General features: G+C 47.4%; 1 protein-coding gene across 1 annotated transcript in view; it reads left to right on the forward strand.

Annotated features, from left to right (window-relative positions):
• TBC1D22B (TBC1 domain family member 22B) overlaps positions 1–20,466 on the forward strand; it is a 68,866-nt gene that overhangs the window by 39,160 nt on the left and 9,240 nt on the right. Inside the window, exons 9-12 of the mRNA XM_069487639.1 lie at positions 11,546–11,652; positions 12,113–12,188; positions 14,486–14,613; positions 14,905–15,000. Of these exons, the coding sequence (XP_069343740.1) occupies positions 11,546–11,652; positions 12,113–12,188; positions 14,486–14,613; positions 14,905–15,000 (407 nt within the window). The remainder of the gene's footprint in view (positions 1–11,545; positions 11,653–12,112; positions 12,189–14,485; positions 14,614–14,904; positions 15,001–20,466) is intronic.

Consider the following 20,466-nt stretch of genomic DNA (forward strand, 5'->3'; position numbering starts at 1 on the left):
TTCAACCATTTTTGATACCCCCCCCAAACAGGGGAATTTTATATGGTTCCAACTAATATTTTTTCCCCAGGCCATCATTTGTCTCTTAACTTTATTTATTGTCTCCTTATATAGCTACTAATTTTTATGTAGTCAAATCTGTCTATTCAGAAAGTATTTACTGAGCTATTACTATGTGCCAGGAGATAGCGTGGCTAAAAAGGTAGATGTGGGCCCCGCCCTCCCGGAGCATCCTGACTGGTGGGGCAGTCACAAACAAGGAAACAAGTACTTGCAAACTGTGATGAAGACCGTGAAGGAAACATCTCCTTCAGGGTTTTTCAATGTGGTATCTTGCTTAAGAAACCTTGCCTCTTCCACCCAAGATTATAGAAATACTCTCCCATGTTTTCTTCTAATACTCTTCTGCTTTGTTTTTGTATCTAGCTTTGTGAGTTCCATAAGTAATTTATTTTCCTGTGTGGTGAGGGTTGAGAATTAAAGTTACTATTCCAGTTGGCTAGCTAATTGTTTCAACACCATTTATAAATAGTACATTCTTTTTTTACTGATGTGAAATCTCTCTTCATAATATTATATAAATTTCTTTAATTACACGGTTCTAGTTTCTACTTCTCTGTTCTGTTCCGTGTATCTTCATTCCTATCCAATCACCACACGCGGCTTAGATTTTTTTAAGCTATATAGTGGGGTTTTTGTCTTTTAAATTCCAGGGCCAATCTCTTTTTATCATCATTTTTTAAAAGGTTGTCTTGACTGTTCTTCCAGATGAACTTTATTATTTTTTTATTTTTATCTTTTAGTTTGTGGTAAGAACATTTAACATGAGATCTACCCTCTTAATAAATTTTGAAGTGTACATTACAGTATTGTCAACTGTGGGCATGGTGTTGGCCAGCAGGTCTCTAGAATGGATTCATCTTACATCACTGAAACTTTGTACCTTCCAACAACAGCTCCCGCCTCCCCTTCCCACAGCCCCTGGCAGCGTCCATTCTACTGTTTCTGTGAGTTTGACTGTTGAGACACCTCACATAAGTGGACTCATGCGGTATTTGTCCTTCTGTAAACTGGCTTATTTCTCTTAGCATAATGTCCTCCAGGTTTATCTAGGTGAACTTTAAAATCAACTTGTCAAATTTAGGAGATAGAGAACAATTCATCATTTAAAGTATTTGCTTCAATAGTTTTAATATATTTATAGAGTTGTATAACCATCACCACAGTCAATTTTAGAACGTTTTTCTCAAACCAAAAAGAACCCCTGTACCCTTTAGCCATGACCCCTAAGCCTCCCATCCCCTAGGCAACCACTAATCTTCTGTCTCTATGGATTGTCCCATTCTGGACATTTCCTATAAATGGAATTATACAATATGTGGTCTTGTGTGTCTGACTTCTTTCAGTTAGCGTAATGTTTCCAAGATTCATTCATGTTGTAACATGTGTCAGTACATCATTGTTTTGTATGGCAAAATATTCTTTGAATGGACATACCACATCTTATTTATCTATTCATCAATTGATGGATATAAATTAAGTGTTAAACAAGGCATGCAGACTTCTCCCCAGCATCAAGGCCTTTCTTGAACAGAGATACAACATTGTCGTGGCCAAAGGTAATTCTCTTGTCTGGGTGACAGTGCTGCATTTCTGTATTTCTCTCGTGGTGCCGTGTCCTCATAAGGCAGCTGCTGTAAAAGCCTGTTTGCTGTGGCCCCTCTGGCATGACTCTCCCTAGTGTCGGAGGCCTCAATGTCTTTCTCTCATGGAACAGGCCAGCAGTTGCCCCGGTATCAGGGGCAGGTCTCACCAGGCAGCCCCATCTCACTGACCCCCAGCCTGGGAGATCTGCCCTAGTAGAGCTGTGGAGTCCATGTGCCACTGGGTCACTGTTTGGCCTCTCTCGTATCTTTTCCCCTTATCTACCCTCTACCACCCTTATTGCTTTTATAAATTAGTATTTGGGCCTACTTTATACTTTGCGTCTTGTTTGTTGTAAATTATTTGAAAACATGGAGATCCAGTGACTTCCCTCTGAGGTGACAGAAAAGTTGTCTTCAGCCAGCCTGGCCCCTAAGCAGCTTCTTTATCTGCTGAAGTCAGCTGCTCCTACAAAAGTGGGTCCTTTGCACATAAGCCAGCCGTGTCTGGGTCCAGTGGTGACAGTGGCAGAGGCTTACCCCTGGGGCGATAATGTCTCTGGACTATGGTATTGCTCTTCACTCTCAGCTCCAAGAACTTTTGGGTTTAGACAATATTATCAGTCTAGCTCTCAACATGTTAAGATCCAATATGTTTGACAGTGTGGGCATCCTCAAAATAAACTACTTAACAGCAACTATTGAAGTGCTATATATAAGGAAATCACATAGAGAGCAGGGCTGTGATGTGTCCTTTTTTCAAAGTAGAGTGGTGTTTTGTCATTTGTTTCAGTACAAAATGCAACTGTAATTATCAAATAATTTTTTCTCTTTTCCTTTCCAAGAAACAGCATGGTAGGATTTTCATTGTAGATTTTACCTAGAAGCATGATGGCAGGGGAACTCCCAGAACAGAAGTTTTTCACAGACCTCTGACTTGTGTGTCCAGTTCCCTGGGTGACATTTCCACCTGGATATGTCATAGGTGATCAGTTAGGATCAACCTGGCTGCATGTGACAGGGAATCCCAAATAGTAGCACTTTATAAGACCAGGCATGGTGGCTCATGCCTGTAATCCCAGCACTTTGGTAGGCTGAGGTAGAAGGATCACTTGAGGCCAGGAGTTCAAGACCAGCCTGGGCAACATAGTAAGACCCCGTCTCTACAAAACAACAGAAAAATTAGCTGAGTGCAGTGGCGTGCACCTGTAGTCCTAGCTACTTGGGAGGCTGAGGTGGGAGGATCGTTTGAGCCCAGAAGTTTGAGGTTGTGGTGAGCTATGATCACACCACTGCCCTCCAGCCTGGGTGACAAGAATGAGACTATGTCTCTTTTTTTTTTTTTTTTTTTTTTGAGACTGAGTCTCGCTTTGTTGCCTGGGCTAGAGTGAGTGCCGTGGCGTCAGCCTAGCTCACAGCCACCTCAAACTCCTGGGCTTAAGCGATCCTATTGCCTCAGCCTCCCGAGTAGCTCGGACTACAGGCATGCGCCACCATGCCCGGCTAAGTTTTTGTATATATATATGTTTTAGTTGTCCATATAATTTCTTTCTATTTTTAGTAGAGACGGGGTCTCACTCTTGCTCAGGCTGGTCTTGAACTCCTGACCTCGAGCGATCCACCCGCCTCGGCCTCCCAGAGTGCTAGGCTTACAGGCGTGAGCCACCGCGCCCGGCCCGAGACTATGTCTCTTTAAAAAAAAATAGTACCTTAAGTAAGATAGAAAAGCTTATTTCTCTCACATTAAAAGCCCAGAGGTAAGTAGTCTAGAGCTTGCTTATATGATGCTTCAAGATATCAGGGTTCTAGGCTCCTTTCTCTCATTGTTCTGCCATTTTCAGCATGTGGTTTCCTTCTCACGATCCCAGGTAGTTGTTTGTGCTCCAGCAATCACATCTGTATTCCAGCCAGTATGGAGGAGGAAAGGAAGCAAGACATACTCCTGTTTAAGGACATTTTCTAAAACTGTGCGTGACACTGGCACTTGAATCTCTTTTGTCTGAACTTAGTCTCATGGACACACCTAGCTATAAGTGAGGCAGAAAAACATAGTATCCCAGGGGACCAGTATCCTCAGGGGCCCTATCACCAAGGAGGAAGGACGGAATAGTTATTTGCAGGCAATCTTTGCTACCCATAAACTCCTCGAACTCAGTGTTTGACTCTTTCCCTCAACCAGCCACCCTTTTTTTTAGTTGACAGCATTTCCTGTCACCTAAGTCAGAAATGCTAAGAATTGTCCATGATTCTCTTTTCTCACTCTTCCATATCCAGTCATTTACGAAGCTCTGATGATTTCATGTTTAGGTGTTTCTTGAATCTGCTTCTTCCTCTCCATTCCCCCTGTGACTGCTCCTGGCCAGGCCTGGATTGCTGCAAACCCATGTTCCACACCATTCAAACACAGACCTGCCCATGCAGCTCCTCTGCCTAAAACCCTTCCTTAGTGGCCCATCGCCTACAGGTTAAAATGTCCAGGTGCTCTAACTCAACATGCAGGCCCTGTGTAATCTGCTCCCCGCCTCGCCCCTTAAACTCAACATTCCACAACTGACATTTTAAATCTGAGGCTTTGTCCTGCATCATCTCTTTATCCCCTGGGCTAATCCTTGTGCGCCCTTTAAGACTCCCCTTCCTCCTGAAGCCTTCTCTGAAATGCCCACCCCTGCCCTCCCAGCAGTACTATTTCCATAGCTCTGTACGTTTCTTCTGTAGACTTCACCACGCAGTTACTGTCTGTGTTTCCCTCCTGCCCTCTGCTACCAGACTGTGTGATTTTTTGAGGCCAGTGACTATTTGAAACATCTTTATATTCCCAGTGCCTTCGTTATGTGTCCAAACTAGGCATCCCACACATGTCCACATGAATGAGCGAATGCCAATCTGTGATAACTTTGCGGAATCCTCAGGAATTAGCACAGCTTTGCTGGGCCTGGCCACTGGAGGGCGGTGGATCCCACCTTTCTGATACTGTGCTGAATTAGCCAAAAGCTTTCTCCCCTAAGGGGTGGCAGTGGACACCCCACTCATTCGGCACGCATGGCTGAGCACCTGCGCCGTGCAGGTGCCGCTCTGGGCACTGGGGTCACGACCACCACAAAGCAGGCAAAAAGCCCGGCCTTCTCCTCGTAGGTATTTATTCAAGGGAAAGGAAGGCTTCTAGCCCCCACAAGACCCATATAAGAATATCCATAGCAGCTTCATTCATACAGACGAAAATAGAAACAGCCCTGGTAGCCGTTAGCAGGAGAGCAGATACTCATACTGTGGAACAGCACTGAGCAATAAGCGGGAATGTACTGCTGATAAATGCAACCGCGTGGAAGAATCGCAGAAACCATTAAGCTGGACAAAAGAAGCCAAATACCAAAAAAACCCACATACTGTATGATTCCATTTAGATGGAGTTAAAAATAGACACAGCTAATCTATGGCCATAGGAATGAGAACAAAGTTTGCCTGTGGCGGGAGAGTGACTGGGCACGGGCATAAGGAAACTTTGCTGGGGGGATGGAAACATGCTCTGTTTGGACTGAGACAGTTTTTTGCCATAGATGTAGGTACTTATCGCAACTCGTAGAGCTGTGCACGTATGTGCAGTTTACTATATATAAATTATACCTTTCAAAAATCCCTTTCTTAGTTTAAATTCTGGTAGGCAGAAACATGATACATTGAAAACAATAGGTATTTGTTAGAATGTGATAAGTGTATAGATAAAAGTAAAGTAGGAAGGAGGGAAAGGAATATGCCATGTTGGCAAGAGTGGGAACAGGAGGCAGGTTTTAAACAAGGTGGCGAGCCACTGAGGAGATGACGTTTGGGCAAAGTCCTGAAGGAGGGAAGGAGGTGAGCCCTGTGGTTAGTTTTTAATAGTTAACACTCAAACTTTCCCAGAAAGGAGTCGTTGCTAGTAACTCCCCACATGCCCAGGTACCGTTGCCGTGTCTTGCTCCTGGGCTGTTGTGGAGTAAGCTCCACGTCCGTGCTCCCAGTTCCCGGGCGGCCTCGTTCTCCATCTCACGTGTGACTCTGCATGTGACATCAGCTCTGCCCATCCTGTTCTTCCCTGTCTGACTAGGTGTCGCGGCCAAAGATGAAGCGGGACACACTTCCATCATAGTGGGCGTTTTCATTATTGTCTCAAGAAGACATTCCTTTGATTTTTTAAATATGAACTTTATATTGAATTATAACGTACACTTAGAAAAGTGCATCTGTTATACATGCACAGCTTGATGAATTTCCCCAAAATAACCAGCACCCATATGAAGACATGGAACATTTGTAGGACTTCAGAAGTCCTCTTGTGTTCCCTTCCAGTCCCTACCCCTGTCCTCTCCCCGCCTCCCCCTGTAAGGGTAACTACTTCACTGACTTTTAACACCTCAATTAGTTTTACTTATTTTTAAACTTTATCTAAATTGAATCATACAGTAAGAATTTTCCATTTTAATGCTGTTGGTTTGGAGGGAATTGGGGTTGGGGTTGATGCTGAATTTTTGGCAGCCACTGTTTGGGAGTCTAACCCTTTCCTCACGATGCCTCCTGGCCCCGTCTTCGTGGATGAGGCAGCCTATCTCATGCGATAGACAGTTGAAGAATATTGAGGCTCTTCCCAGCAACAGACGTGTGTAGAGATAGCCCAGCCAGAGTGGTGAGCCAGGCCGCTTTCAGCTGACCCTTGAGAACTCTGTGTGTGTGTGTGTGTGTGTGTGTGTGTGTGTGTGTGTTAGGATGCCCAGTGCTGGATTTCCTGTCAGGATAGGAGGTGAGTTCTCCAAGGGCAAGTTGTGGCTTGTCATCTCTGGGACTGGAAGATTTAGCCCACTCTTTTCCTGGGCGGTGAGTTGAGTGTGCAGCACTCTCTCTCTCTCATCTGGCTCCAGGATTGGGAAATTGTAGCAGAGGAGAAGTTGAGATAGCCAACATATTCAAGATGTTTGAGCCTAGATGAGGAGCCTCTGTGAGCAGCTGACATCGGCATTGGGGGCTCAGGACCCTCCCAGAACCTGTTCACATCCACAGTGTCTTGGTGACATGCTGCCCATCACTGTGGGAGGTCTCTGGGCAAGTCCTAGGAGGTTAGTGTGTGCTGGACCTTGCTGTTCCTTTGCCCCGTCCCCTGAATACTCGTAGTTTGGGCTCATGTAATCTGGGGTCCTATAGCCAGAGCAAAGAGGCTGACTTAGGCAGTGGCAAATAATGTTTGCTAAACAAAATAATATAGAAACCTAAGGGAAATAATTAATTTTAACCTAGGTATCTTGACATGTATACCCAGGCTACCCAACACTGAGCGACCAGAGTTCATGTGTCGTTCCAAGTTATAGTCACCACCCCGATTGACAGGCACGGTGTCAGGAAGGGCTGTGTGGTTAGTTGCTACTCTGTGTCTACACAGCAGCTCGTCTCCGACAGTCAGAAACACGGGCCTCATCGAACAGAACTGCCGCCCAGTGCCCTCTCCCCTGCGGGAACCTCAGAGTAAGTCTTTCCTCTAGCCATCTCTCCGGAGTGAACATCTCTTCAGCGGCCACTCTCCTTTCTTTGTCGGTTGGTTTGGCGTCCCCTGGTTTAACCGAGCGGCCTTTGTGCCCTCTCTACGCTTTGAGGTCTGCAGTGGTGTCGCCACCTTGGCTTCTGCCATAAAGTACTCGCCTGGAAATACCAGATGAATAACACCCAACAATTCCTTTATACAGCACTAGAACCACTTAAAAATTATCACATAGACGTGATTGGATGGATTCCTTAACACTTTCCTTAACTTTTTGGATGAAACATTTACGTTTCTGTTTTGTGGAGTTCTTTAGATGTATGGTCAAAAAGATTTTTTTTCTTTTTCTGAGTTTACTGTTGTGATCAGAAAATATTATGCAAGGTATTCTTATGAGTCCGGTTTTAAAAATAAAATAAAAACAAAGGCACGAATCAGGTAAACCAGAGGCTTTTAGAAACTAGAAAGGCCATCTGCCGCGGAGGCTGAATCATTCTGACCTACCAGATCACAAAATCTAGAAATTGCCCTGGAATCACAGATGGTTCCTGGGAAATGCTTGCAGCAGTGAATAGACAAGTTACTCTTGTCAGTTTAGGCAAAACCAGTTCTTCCCAAGGCTGTTGGGGAGTTTTTGAGGCATATATCAAGCTGATTTTAGGCCCAGGACTCAGAGTTCTCAGAAAAATAAACAGTTGACTGGAGCCGCCACTCAAGTGCATTTTATCAGCTAATAAATGGGCATGTTCTTTGTCAAGCCCAGAGTGGGCAATTTGATTTTTATAAAGAGCTTTTGGGTTTCCTCTTTCAGATGCTTTGCCTCTTAAAAATGGCCATAAAATATCCCTTAACATCTTTTTCCCTCCTGTCTGAGTCCTGGCTGCTGTATGCTCTGTCATGACAACCAAAGACGCTGTCCTCACTTGAGACTACGCTGCTGGCGTGGTTTCCTGTTTCAGCTTCAATTATATGTTGAATTTCCTCAAGTGGACGCTTAATGACCCTTCGGAACAGATTGTTTATGCTGAATGCAGCCCTTCAGAGAGCATTTGCTCTTCCCTTTCTCCCCGGCTCGCAGCTTTGACTGAATGTTTGAATTTTATCCTCCCAGCAGGCAGCAAAATAGAGCTCAACTCTCCCTTCTGCTCTCTGAGATGCTGGTGAGCTATCTCACTGTCTCTGAAAACAAAGGGCTAATGGGCGGATAATAGCCCCCAACCTGAGGCCCCCAGGGAGAGTTCAGCACCTTGTCTCTGCTCCCTGACAGTAAAAGGTCTGGAGTTGGCACGGTTACTGAGCATGGCCACTTACCAACTTGCGAACTCGTGTTACTGGTCAGATTTTCCCCTTAAGACCAAAAGGCAGAAGTGGAAAACTGAAAATTGACTTATTGTCAATGTATGTTTTAGGGTGTAGGTATTATCGTTTAGTATTAGGTTTGGCTGCAAATAACAGAGATCCAACATACCAGTGGCTTAAATAAGATATAAGTGTATTTGTTCCTTTTATTATAGTAAGAGTAATAATAATAACAACAATAATAATAATGCCAGCTGACATTTACATAATGCTTATTTTATGCCAGGCACTGTTGTTAGCACTTTTCATATATTAATTCTTTAATCCTTACCCTATCCTATGACACTGGTGCTGATATTGCCACTTTAACAGATGAGGAACTGAGGCACTGAAGGTGAGATCACAGAGCTAGTGAGTGACGGCCAGGATTTGAGCTCCACGGTCTGGCTCCAGAGTCTGCTCTTAACCGCGTGTTATTCCGTCTGACAAATAAGCCATAGGTGGCCAGGGCTGATATGACAGCTGTGTCCCCACTGTTCTCAGGGACCCAGGCTTTTCTGCGTTGTTGCTCTGTGGTGTGTGGTTTCCAAGCCTGCTTGCATTTCCATGGCAATGTTCTGAAATCCTAGAATGCCTAGGTTGGAAAAGACCTGTCAAATTATTATGGCGCTCTGGTCTTCCTTTGTGAAATATGTATTAGACATGGCAGGGTAGTTTTTGTCTTGAGCCTTCCTTGTGGGTTTTACTTTTTTTTCCCCCTGGGGCCCAAGTTGTCTGCCTACTTTTTTCTTACAACCCTATTTTCATAAAGAGGGAGCTGCTGCCTAGGATGGGTTAGTGAGCGGCCGTGCCCACTAACAAGGAAAGCCACCCCTTCCTTGAGCAATGTTGTGAGGCTGGTCCTGGAGAGTGGTCTGCCTGAGCCTGTGACCCAGAGTGGTTCTCACAGGGGACGATTCCTCAGGGCACTGTTTGTGGTCATGACAGTTGGAGGCAAGCCGGTTATCCATCCCTGGGGCAAAGGGTAGATCAAGCGTGGTAGGAGCACACCACACAGCAACACAGACCTTAGAAATGGGAGGTGGATAGCTCAATATCATTTAACTGGATCATCTATGTGTGTATCTTCATCCAAAAAAAAAATATATATATATAATGTTTAAAGTAGGAAAAAAAAGAAAATGATATTTCCTGGAAGCATTTTTTAAAAAATGTGAGTTCTCAAATGGACCTTTATATGTTATCTGAATTTTTAGTTTCTCCAAGCTTAGTGTTGTTTTACAAATCTTTATTCTTTTTTGGTGATAAAAAGCAAGTGTCGTCAATTGTGCCTGTTTTTTTCCTAAAATAATGTGCATTTTCCCCTGACTATAAAAATTATGCTTATTGTAGAAATTTTTAAAAGTCCAATAAAGCTTAAAGAAAATAAAATCCTTTATTCCTACCACCTGGTGAATAAACACTGTAAATCCTGTGATATTTTGTCTTTCCCCTGTGCTTATATAAACACATATAAATATTGTATATACAGTAGTTGAAAGTATATCAAATAATTCTGTACCTTGCTCTTTTCCCCTTAACACTGTGACATACTATTTCATGTCATTACAAATTCCTAACAAACTTCATCTGAAATAACTATATTGTACCTACCATGTGCCAGGCACTGTGGTTAGCACTTTAGATGTATGCATTAACTGCGGCTGTACTTTGAGTTGGAGTTTTAGGTCATTTTCAGGGTCATGGCTTTTCTAACAAAGCAACCCACCCTGCTCAAAAAGACTTTTTTTTTTTTTTTTAACAGCCTTTGATGTCCATAAATGGCTCTTTAAACAGGATGAGAATCAGAGTTGTTACATGTTGTCACTAGGAGGTTCAGATATAAGTCTTAGTAATAATTCTTAAAAATGGAGAGGCTAGGCTCTGAATACATTTTGTCAGATGACTGTGTCTCTCTGTAGCACAAACTGCAGGGAACAGCCTGTTTTTGAAACAGGGCTCATGGGTCTAAGGAAAAAAGCTATCTTTGGGCAGAACTCAGGGGCCTGAGTGTTTCCACGTGTGGCCTCTGACAGGCATGCGGTGGCCTGTCCTGTTGGGCAAGGAGAGTCCTCCTTTCTACTTCACGTCTTTGTGGCCGGAGGGGAGAGCTAAACAAGGGCCTTTCCCTTCAGGTTTCTTGAGGGCCGCTAACGCTCTCCTCACTGGCGTCTCAGACCAGATGGCGTCTGGCTCCTGGTACTCAGTGTGGGGTTTCCCTGAGAAGCCAGTAGATAGTCCTCTTTAAAAAAGATTCCATAGCTAAATAAGCTTGGGTAAGCTTGGGTAATCTTGGGAAATGCTGGATAAACAAAGTTAAGCGGATTTACTTAATGCAGAATTTCTTATAACTTCTCAAATCCTTTTGTATGCTATAATCTGTGTGAATCTCCACGATGGGGATACGAAATGCAACGTTTCTCAGCCATATTTGTCTATGGAACCCGTCTTTTCTTCAGTATCCCATAGGGTTGATGTTTTGCAGAGCCCATCTCGGGAAATACCAGCTTGGTGGAATTATGTTCCAGAAGCACCCACAGGCATAATCTTCTTTCACACGCATGCCTTCACTTCTGAGAGGCAAGGCCATTATCTGCCTTATCAGAATTCAGGGGTCCACCTTTGAAATGAACTGTGGGGGCTACTTGCTCCCAGCTGTTCTTACCGTGCAGAGGTGTGAGTGTGCCCGACGGCTCACTGAAATGAAACGGAGGAAGGTTTCCAGACCATCTCCGGGAAGCTGGGTGCAGCTCACTGAACATGAGGCCTGAGGTAGCATTTTCTAAACCCAAAGGAACAAATGCAGAGGAAGAGAAAGATATGTTGGATCCAGTGGGGCCCGTGTGAGAAACGTCCTGCTGGTGTTGTAATGAGATCCTCAGGAACTGGCCTGTGACACATTTGTCCACCTGACTGGGGGAGTAGAGGGCAGGCCCTTGTTCCTTAACGTCAAGTTAGCCCGGTTCTCACCTGGCCTTAGGGACCCTGTTGAAGACAGTAGACTATCTTTCTCTCTCCATTTTTAGACAAGACCCCTGGAATTTCTTCACCTTTTGTTTTACAGAAGAGGATGTGGAGAACTTCGACGTGACCAACTTGTCTCAGGACATGCTGCGAAGCATTGAGGCCGACAGCTTTTGGTGCATGAGCAAGCTGCTGGATGGGATCCAGGTGGGCTGCTGCCGCCCTCGCGGGCACCGCGGCCCAGGGCTCCCTGCAGGCTTCGGTTTCCTTATTGCTCTCCTGTGTCAGGCAGGGCCACCCACTCAGTGTGGCTCCACCTCCCTTTGGTCTCTTCATTAGCTTTACAGCTTTCAGTCAGCAGTGGGCTAGTGTCCCCTGGAATCTGATGAAATCTCCACGTTCCCCTGGCTTTGTCATCAGAGCAGTCCCCTCCTTTCTGCTGTGCACCCCGAGCCATGTGGGTTTGCTTCCACTGTGCAGGGTTCCCCTAGGCTTTCCCCACACTCTACTATCTTGTAGGGGCCTTTGTTTCCCAGAACACGGTCACCGGCCATTGGCACTGGCTTTGGAAGACAGCCTGTGCCTTTAAACACATTTCAGTGAACTTGAGGGGTGATGGCACAATGTTTGGAGTCCCTGTTCATCCTGGGCTCTGTGTCATTTGCAGGATAACTACACCTTTGCACAACCAGGGATCCAGAAGAAGGTCAAGGCACTGGAAGAGCTTGTCAGCCGGATCGATGGTAGGTTCAGAGGAAGAGGAGTTCTCTTGCAGTGGCACAGCATGATTCTCAGATGAGCCAGTTACGCTCGCGGCTCCTCTCCTCAGCTCCCTTCCTAGCCATGGCCCTTTCCGGCGCACTCAGTGCTGTTGGCAGCACCAGCACCCTTCCACGTCACGTCTCAGCGGGGAGGTGAGGTGGGAACTCTGCTGCGATCTCGGGTTCTTCTTTCCCCCTGGTTTCCTATCTCCAAGTTCTATCACTTCTCTCAGCCTCTCTCCTCAGTTCACTCCTTCTCCATTTCTCTAGCCACAGCTTTAGTACAGCCATTCCTAGATTTCTGCAGCTTCCTTCTAGAAGGACTTGCCTCGTCCATATTCTTTCCTCTTCCAAACTATCTGTCATGCAGCTGCATCTTTCTAAAGCACTGCTCTGGTCAGGCCCCTGCTCTGCTCTGACCCCTCCTGCTGCTCTCCATGGCTTAGCCTCAGATCTGTATCCCCCCGTCCTTCATGTGGTGATGGCACTTAGAGCTCCTGGGCTGGGCCCTGGGTCCTCCAGTCTGCCTGACACCCCCGCAGGACTTTCTGTCTCTCCCTGTGACTGGTGTGGGCTGGGGAGATTGAGATACGGCTGTTCCTGATGCAGATGTCGTTGAGGAACAGGAGCCTTACAGGAATTCTTTGGCTTTGGCCTGGAATCATGGCATGTTAGAACTCAAAGGCAACTTGGGAAGCTCTGCTGCTGACTGAGGGAGAAACTGAGGCCCAGGGAGAGAAATCGGAATTAAGTCTCACGTGGGGCACATAGAACCTGACAGTGAGGTCGTCTTACGTGGGATCCCTAGCAGCCGTTCAGTGGTGGCAGCTTCCTTGGGACTCTACCCGGTTCCACACCAACTGACTGTTGTCGTGTCCTGGTTTTTCTACTCACGGGTTTTCTACTCCACCCAAGCGAAGCCTTCATCCCCACCCCGCCTCCCACACAGCAGTTGTATATCTCTCTGCTTTCCCAGGTTCTCCCGTCACGAAAACCTTCCTTGATTTGTTCCACTCACTCCGGCTTCCTTTATGACTTAGAATTTCAATCTTCCAATCTCATTGGTCCATTCACAGCTGTGTCATACAAGTCACCTGTGGGATACTTTTTCTCTGTGTCTCGTCGCCCTGGCCCAGCTGTTACCCCCACGGTGCAGGCCGCTGGCGTCCCTCACCGAGAGCCTCGTGCGGGCGGGCTGCCCTCTCCTGGGCTAAGCTGGCGCCAGAGGCTGGTCGTTAGTCAGGTTCCAGGGGGCAGAGGCTGTGGTTTCTGCCACTGTCTGTCCAATCGTCATTTTTACTGCCCTTAAAAATACCAGATAAATAAAGGGTTAGTACTTTAGGATAGTAGATTTTTAAAAAAATATATATTTTTATCGTTTCTTTGCCTTACAGAAAGAATACCTTCTCATTACAAAAATTTAAACAACTCAGAAAAACATGAAATTAAAAGTAGAAATCCTCCCCATTCCTTAGATTCTTCTCCCCAGAAATAACCATTGTTTATAGTTCTTCTTTCAAGAACTGTATTAAATATTTACCGCATGCCAGGTGTCACTGTAAGCAGTTTATTTGTATTTTCTCATTTTATCTTCCCGAAAACCCTCTGAGGTGTGAATGATTATCCTCATTTTATGGATTAGGAAGCTAAGGAGGACAGTGATTTAAAAAAACAATCCTTCTAAGCGTTATCTGAAGGACTGTCACGTGGAGCGGGCATCAGGTGTGTTCAGGTGGCCCAGAACACCACACGGACACCAGAGGGCGGTGTGGGAGGTGGCCGGTTTCTGGTGCGTCCGCGCACACAGCAGTGGAGGAGGCCGCCGTGAGCAGCGCCGGGGAGCCCCTCTCGCTGGCAGTGGTTAAGTCCCTGCTGGCTGGCCGTCTGGCGGGGACACTGAAGAGGAACTCCTCACTGGAAGAGGGATGGCCAAGGTGACCTCCAAGGTTCCTTTCCGTCCCGGCTCCTTCTCCGATGAGTAACAAGGTCAAACAGCCAAGCGAGCCTTATGCCTCCTGCTCTGCGGCCAGCACAGGCCTGCGAAGGAAGAGGGGCACCCCGCTGCTGTGGGGTGTTGAAGTAGTGCGCGCGGGCTGAGCTAGCCATGGGCGTTGCTGTGACCGGATGCCATCAACAGAGGCCTGTCTGCCCCGTCCGTCTGGCTTCCCAGTGGGGGAGGGGATGATAAGAAGTGGAATCTGCCCTTCTGGTTCCTGTGACCCTTTCAGAGTGCGATCCTCTAGCTTGTGCCCTGGGGCCAATGACGCTTCCTGTTTCAGAGCAGGTACATAATCACTTCAGGAGGTACGAGGTCGAATACCTGCAGTTTGCCTTTCGTTGGATGAACAACCTGCTTATGCGGGAGCTTCCTCTCCGCTGCACCATCCGCCTGTGGGACACATACCAGGTATGAAGGGATCCCCTGGCCTCTCCCTGCCACGCTGCCCTGAGGGGCCCAGCTCCCGCCCGCCCTCGTGTGGAGTGTGGCTGCTCAGAAGTCCCCCCACCTCCTCTCTACCTCTGTGTCTGCCTTAGCCTCAGGGGCAGGGGCTTTGCTAAATCTTCCCATGCTTCTGTGCGCCTGGCCGTGAAGGGGTATTGTACTGCTCTCCCACCCTCCAGAGGGATTGGAACTGAGAGGACCAGAGCTGGATCCTTGTCAGGGCTTGGAGACCTAACTCTGTTCTTTGCTTCCCAGTCTGAACCAGAAGGGTTCTCCCACTTCCATCTGTACGTGTGTGCAGCCTTCTTGATCAAGTGGAGGAAAGAGATCTTGGATGAGGAAGACTTCCAGGTGAGTGGCCGAGAGCTCAGCCTGGGCTGGGAATGAACGTCAGAATGGGAGTCAGCCCCTCAGAGGAGCTCTGCAGACAGAAGCTGCCACAGCAGGGAATAGGAATAGGAAGGGTGCTCAGAAGAGGTCGCCCCTTCCAGTTGGCAGGAAGTCACTGGGCCCAGAGTTCGTTGGTGTGAAAGGGGTCTCTGTGCCAGTAAGGCTGCGGAGTGATTGGGCAGGCCCGAGAGGTCTTTCATTCATTCACTGACAAGCATTTGTTGAATGTCGGCCGTGTGAGAGGCACTGGTTTAAAGGCACAGGATATATTGGGAAGTGAAATAGACAGAGGTCTCTGTTCTCCACAGAGCTTACGTATGAGTTGGGGGAGACATACAGTAAACAAAACATAGTAAATATAAAAGAACTTAAAGATGATAAGAAATATATTTTTTAAAAGTAGAGCAGGGTAAAGGGCTTATTAGGTGGTAGAGAATGGATAGATTTGCAGTTTCAAGTAAAGTAGTCATGATAGGCTCACTGAGAAGGTGACCCTTGAGCAAAGGCTTGAGGAGGGTGAGGGCACAGGCCATGTGGACGTCTGGGGGAAGAGCGTCTGCGCAGAGGGAACAGCCAGTGCAAAGGTCTTAGGCAGTGACATGGCCGGGCTGATGAGGGGATCATGACAGTGACCAACGTGGCCTGAAGCAACGTGATCCAGGGGAAGAAGGAAGAGGTGAGGTCGGAGAAGTCACAGGGACCCAGATCACCGAGGACTTTGTAGCCATTGTAAGGAGTTTGGCTTTTACTGAGTGGGAGGAGATCCGCAAGAGAGGCTTGAGCAGAGGAGAGACATGATCTGACTTACGTTGTAAAAAGATCACTCTGGCTTCTGTGTAGACATGTAGACTTCAGGTGTGGGCGAGGGTGGAAGCGGAGAGGCCGCCCAGGATGCTGTTGTAGTCTCCCGGGTGAGACGTGAGGGCGGCCGGCACCTGGATGGTGACAGTGGAGGTGTGAGAAGCGGCCAGATTTTGGATCTATTTTGTAAGTAGAGCCAACAGGATTTCTTAATAAATTGGGTGTAGAGTTTGACAGGAAGGGATGAGTCTGGATGACTGTACAGTTTATGGAGAAGGCTGTAGGAGGAAGAGGTTTTTGGAGGAAAATCAGGAGTTGGTTTGGGCGTGTTGAATTTGAAATGCCATTGGACATCTAAATGTAGACTAGGCAAACAAATCTAATGAGTCTGGAGTTCAAAAGAGAGGTCTGGGTTGGACCTGTACATTTAAGGGCTTTTCATGAGATGTGCCTCAAAGCCAGGACACTGGATGAGATCCCTGAGGAAGCGAATGTAGACAGAGAAGCAGACCAGGGCCCGATCCTGGCACGCTCCTACATGAAGGGGCCAGAGAACAGAGGAGGCTGAGAGGGGACGACCCGTGCGAGGGCAGCGTCCTGGACGCCCTGGGTGGGAGTGCTTCAGAGTCCCCCTGAGAAAGCTCAGGACGGGCCTGTGCTAGCTGGTGGGTGGGGGAACAGGGATTGAGGAGACAGATTGCTCAGCTCTGTGGGCTGCAGAGAGAATAGCCTGAAGGTCGTTCCTGGTCACCATCTGGGGGTGGCAGTTGGGGGCTTTTGTTTTTACACTTTGTACATTTCTGAACGGAGGGGTTTGTTTGTTTGTTGGTTTCTTTGTTTGTTTGTTCGTTTGTTTGTTTTTAACAGGTATATATTTCTTTTAAAAGCAGGGGGAAAAAAGCCCGAGAAGGTTGAATGTTCTTCTAAGGCCTGACTGATAACACAGGTGTTCTCAAGGGCAACGGCATCTGAAACGATGCAGGACCCCACTCTGAAACTGGCGTTAGGTAGTAGCAGAACGGACGCCTGTTCGGCAGACAGATGGATAAACAGGGCCCAGCTTGCCCAAGCAGGGGCTATGGAAGCAAAGGGAGAGTGGATGGGTTGACCTCCGTGAGGAGACGCTAGTTGTGGCGCCGAGGCTGCAGGCTGCTGATTAAGAACCATGGCTGTGCCTACAAGCAGCACGTGTGACGTCCTAGGACAGATGAGGACCTGGGGCTGGAGTGGCTGTGTGCCGGGCGAGCTATCGATTTTGTTAACGTGGCTGAGGGGAGCAGGATATGGGGAGCAGAAGTCCCATTTAGTTATCACAAGCCAGGCCCAGAGAGCCTCGCCACGTGTGATCCGAGTGCTTCGCGCGTTAGCTCAGGGAGCTGGAGCTGATTCCTGGAACGGCTTTTAGCAGTTCGAGGTCTCGGCACAGCGGAGGACAATACTCTGTAACTTTACAACCAGGTTAACCATAGAGGGTTCTTTACTGGGGAGCATATTTGATTATCTGATAGGTTTGAGGTCTTTTGGCGATAACCCACACAACGTTGGGGCTGTCTGCTGCTGTGTCGATGCCTCAGTTAATGCGACTCATGCAGGAGTCTGACCTCTTTTAGACAAAATAGAATGGGGCGATTAAACTGGATAATCTGCAAAGTTCCTCCCACCCCACACAGTTCTAAAATTCTATGAATAATAAAAGGAAAAAATGTGCCTGGCTATGTTAGGCTAAACAGTATCCTTTAGAGACAGAGGTCGTGGCAGAGGTGTGAGGAACAGGGCACAAGAGCATCGTGCAAGAGTGTGAGCTATTGGACATAATGTTTGCGGAGAAAATAGGCACATGCATCCTCACTGCTAAAAGGCTGCTTCTGATTAAATTACCGTGAAGGAAGCTCTGTAGATGAACACAGGTATGGTAGAAAGCCAAACAGGCCCAGCCTGGGACAGAAGTTTTAGGACTAAAGCTGCAGTAAGTGACTCAAAGAAAAACCAAATGAACTGGTTGCAGAAATAAAAGTGGGAGTTGTGGCAGTTTTAGCAGACCAGCCACTTGTTACCCTTAAAGAGAGGGGAAGAAGAGCCAGATGTAAGAGGGGCCGGTGGAGGGGTTCCAGAGGGGAAGCAGCCACCTTCTTACCAAAATTGAGGACTGTGCAGAATAGTACAGTGGTTAGACCGTGGTCTTTGGAGCTGGACTGCCTGGGGTCAAATCCTAGCTCTGCTGCTTTTCAGGCATGCAGCTGTAAACAAGTAACTTGGTGCGCTCTGTGCCTCAGTTTTCTTATCTATAAAATGGGGATAATAGTACCTACCTCCTAGGGCTATTGTGAGTTTACACAAATTATACATGTGAAGCAGTTAGAATGGTATATTTGGCAAATAGCCCTGAAAACAGTGAGCTTTTTATTATTAATATTATTACTACCTGCAGTGTACTCCTGAGTCCAGGGAGCAGTGAAGACACAGCTTAAAAAACCTAAGTTTCTAATTAAGTAGTTTTTAACTGAATGAGTAGACCACGCTAGGTTTATCCTGGGTGAAACTGCCGACCTGGCTGAGCAAACTGGGCTGGAGAGGGGGCACCGAGGATGCGGGGGCAGAGGACAGGGTCCCAGCTGCGGGGAGAGGAGGGATACCTCCTTCTCCCTGGCCAAGCGGTTGTCTGGGGCCACGGGCCGGGAGACGGAACCAAAAACTGATGGAGGATCACATTAAGAGGCACATCTGTGCACAGTGCTAGAGGGCAGGATGGCTGCGTCATTAGGGACCCAAGGGCTGCTTGAAATGAGAGCTTCTAGCAGAGCTGGACCAAGGCTCTTCGTGGTAGCAGGAGGCCCTCGACAATTCTGGCCCTCAGCCTTGGCTGGTGTAATAGAATAAAGACAAAAACGTTAGATTGAATGCAATTGTATTTATAGGACAGAATATTTGAATGTTGGCAGTTTCATAAGGTTCAATCTAATAATAGCTCGTTTTTAGCTCTCTTAATGTGCAGGCACTATTCTAAATGTTTATCTGTGTTAACTCATTTAATCCTTGTAATAGTACTATAAGGCCATAATTAATGCCCCCATTTTACAAATAGGGAAACTGAGTCATGGTTAGATTACATAACTAGGCCAGGGTCACCCAGAGAGTGCATGGTGGAAACCCGGAATCCGCTTGCTGAGCCCTTGTGCTTTGCTGCCTCTCTACCTGGGGCCTGGCCAGGTGCGTCCTGGAAGCCTTGAGCTACACTCCCGCTGTGGCAGTCACAGGCCAGGATCTGCTTACTCCCCGCCTACCCCCTCCCCTCTCCCTGTCGATTGCTGACAGGCTTTCTCCTCACAAAGAAATGTTTAACAAAAAAATTGGCTGTTTTAAAACTGAAAAAGAATACCTCCAAGGTCCTCCCTTTGATCTCTTCCTATTCTGGCTCCTGGCTTTTTCTGGTTCCACTGCCAGGAGGATCTATGCGCTCCTGCTGCCCTCTCATGCTCTCCCTCCCACGTGGCCCGACACCCTCCCTCATGTCTCTGTGGGCAGCAGAGGCTCTGTGCACCACAGCTGACCACAGCAGGCAGTCCCTGGAGACTAGTGTGGGTTGTGAGCAGAGCACAGCTCTGGGCCTCTGTCCATATCCTCCCAGCTCCCCACCCAGGCCAGCACAGCGCACTAGGGAGTCTCAGGGGTAACAGTCCATTGTTAAATTAAAACATCATAGCATTAAGAGTGGACTTTCAGCCTCCTACCCTCTGGCCAAGGCTAAACCTGGAATGTTAAACTGGAAGAGCCACAGAATTAGCTCACTGGAAAACATGTTTTTATTCCTGGCATCCATTGGCAGAGTACATCATCAAGGCAGGTTGCGGAGGTCAGACTTCAGGGAAGACTTCCCAGAGCAGGTTCATGTCCAACCCGGAAGGACAGGAACTGGCTGAGTGAGCTCTGTGAGTTCCTGTGGGGAGCACATGGAAGCCCTCTGTGGGTGAGCGCAGCACCACATAATTACAACCAAAACACAGAGGGGGTGCCTGGGGAAGTAGGGAAACACCTCCAAAATCCAGAAAGTCTGCATGAGGAAGAGCATGAGCTGTGCCAAGTTGTAGGCACTTAAATGAGCAGCATGCAGAAAATGTATGCAGAATAAAGTGACCCACAGGAAGCCTGAAAACTGTTTGGCTCTAACATATTTCTAGGAAGAGTGTGTGCCCAAGTCAGAGAGGACGGGCACCTGAGCAAATGCCTGGTCACTCTACAGTCCTAGAAAGTGATCTTAGGAAAAGCAGCGCCTGGGAGAGCCCAGAAGAACACGGGAGCCCACAAAGATGTCGGGCAGGTGCCAACAAGGCCTCGGATGGCTCACAACTGGTTTTGAGAAGCACCATGCAGGGGACTCCAAGAACTAATAATCAAAGTTCCTTTAAATACATAAAAAGGTCACCCCTATAATCCTAACACTTTGGGAGGCCAAGGCAGGAGGATCACTTGAGGCCCGAACAAGAGCGAGACCTTGTCTCTACAAAAAATAGAAAAATTAGCCAGGTGTGGTGATGCACACTTGTGGTCCCAGCTGCTCGGGAGGCTGAAGCAGGAGGATCTCTTGAGGTTGCAGTGAGCTGTGATGACACCACTGTACTCTAGCCTGGG

Source organism: Eulemur rufifrons, chromosome 15 (genome assembly GCF_041146395.1).
Source record: "Eulemur rufifrons isolate Redbay chromosome 15, OSU_ERuf_1, whole genome shotgun sequence".
NCBI lineage: Eukaryota > Metazoa > Chordata > Mammalia > Primates > Lemuridae > Eulemur > Eulemur rufifrons.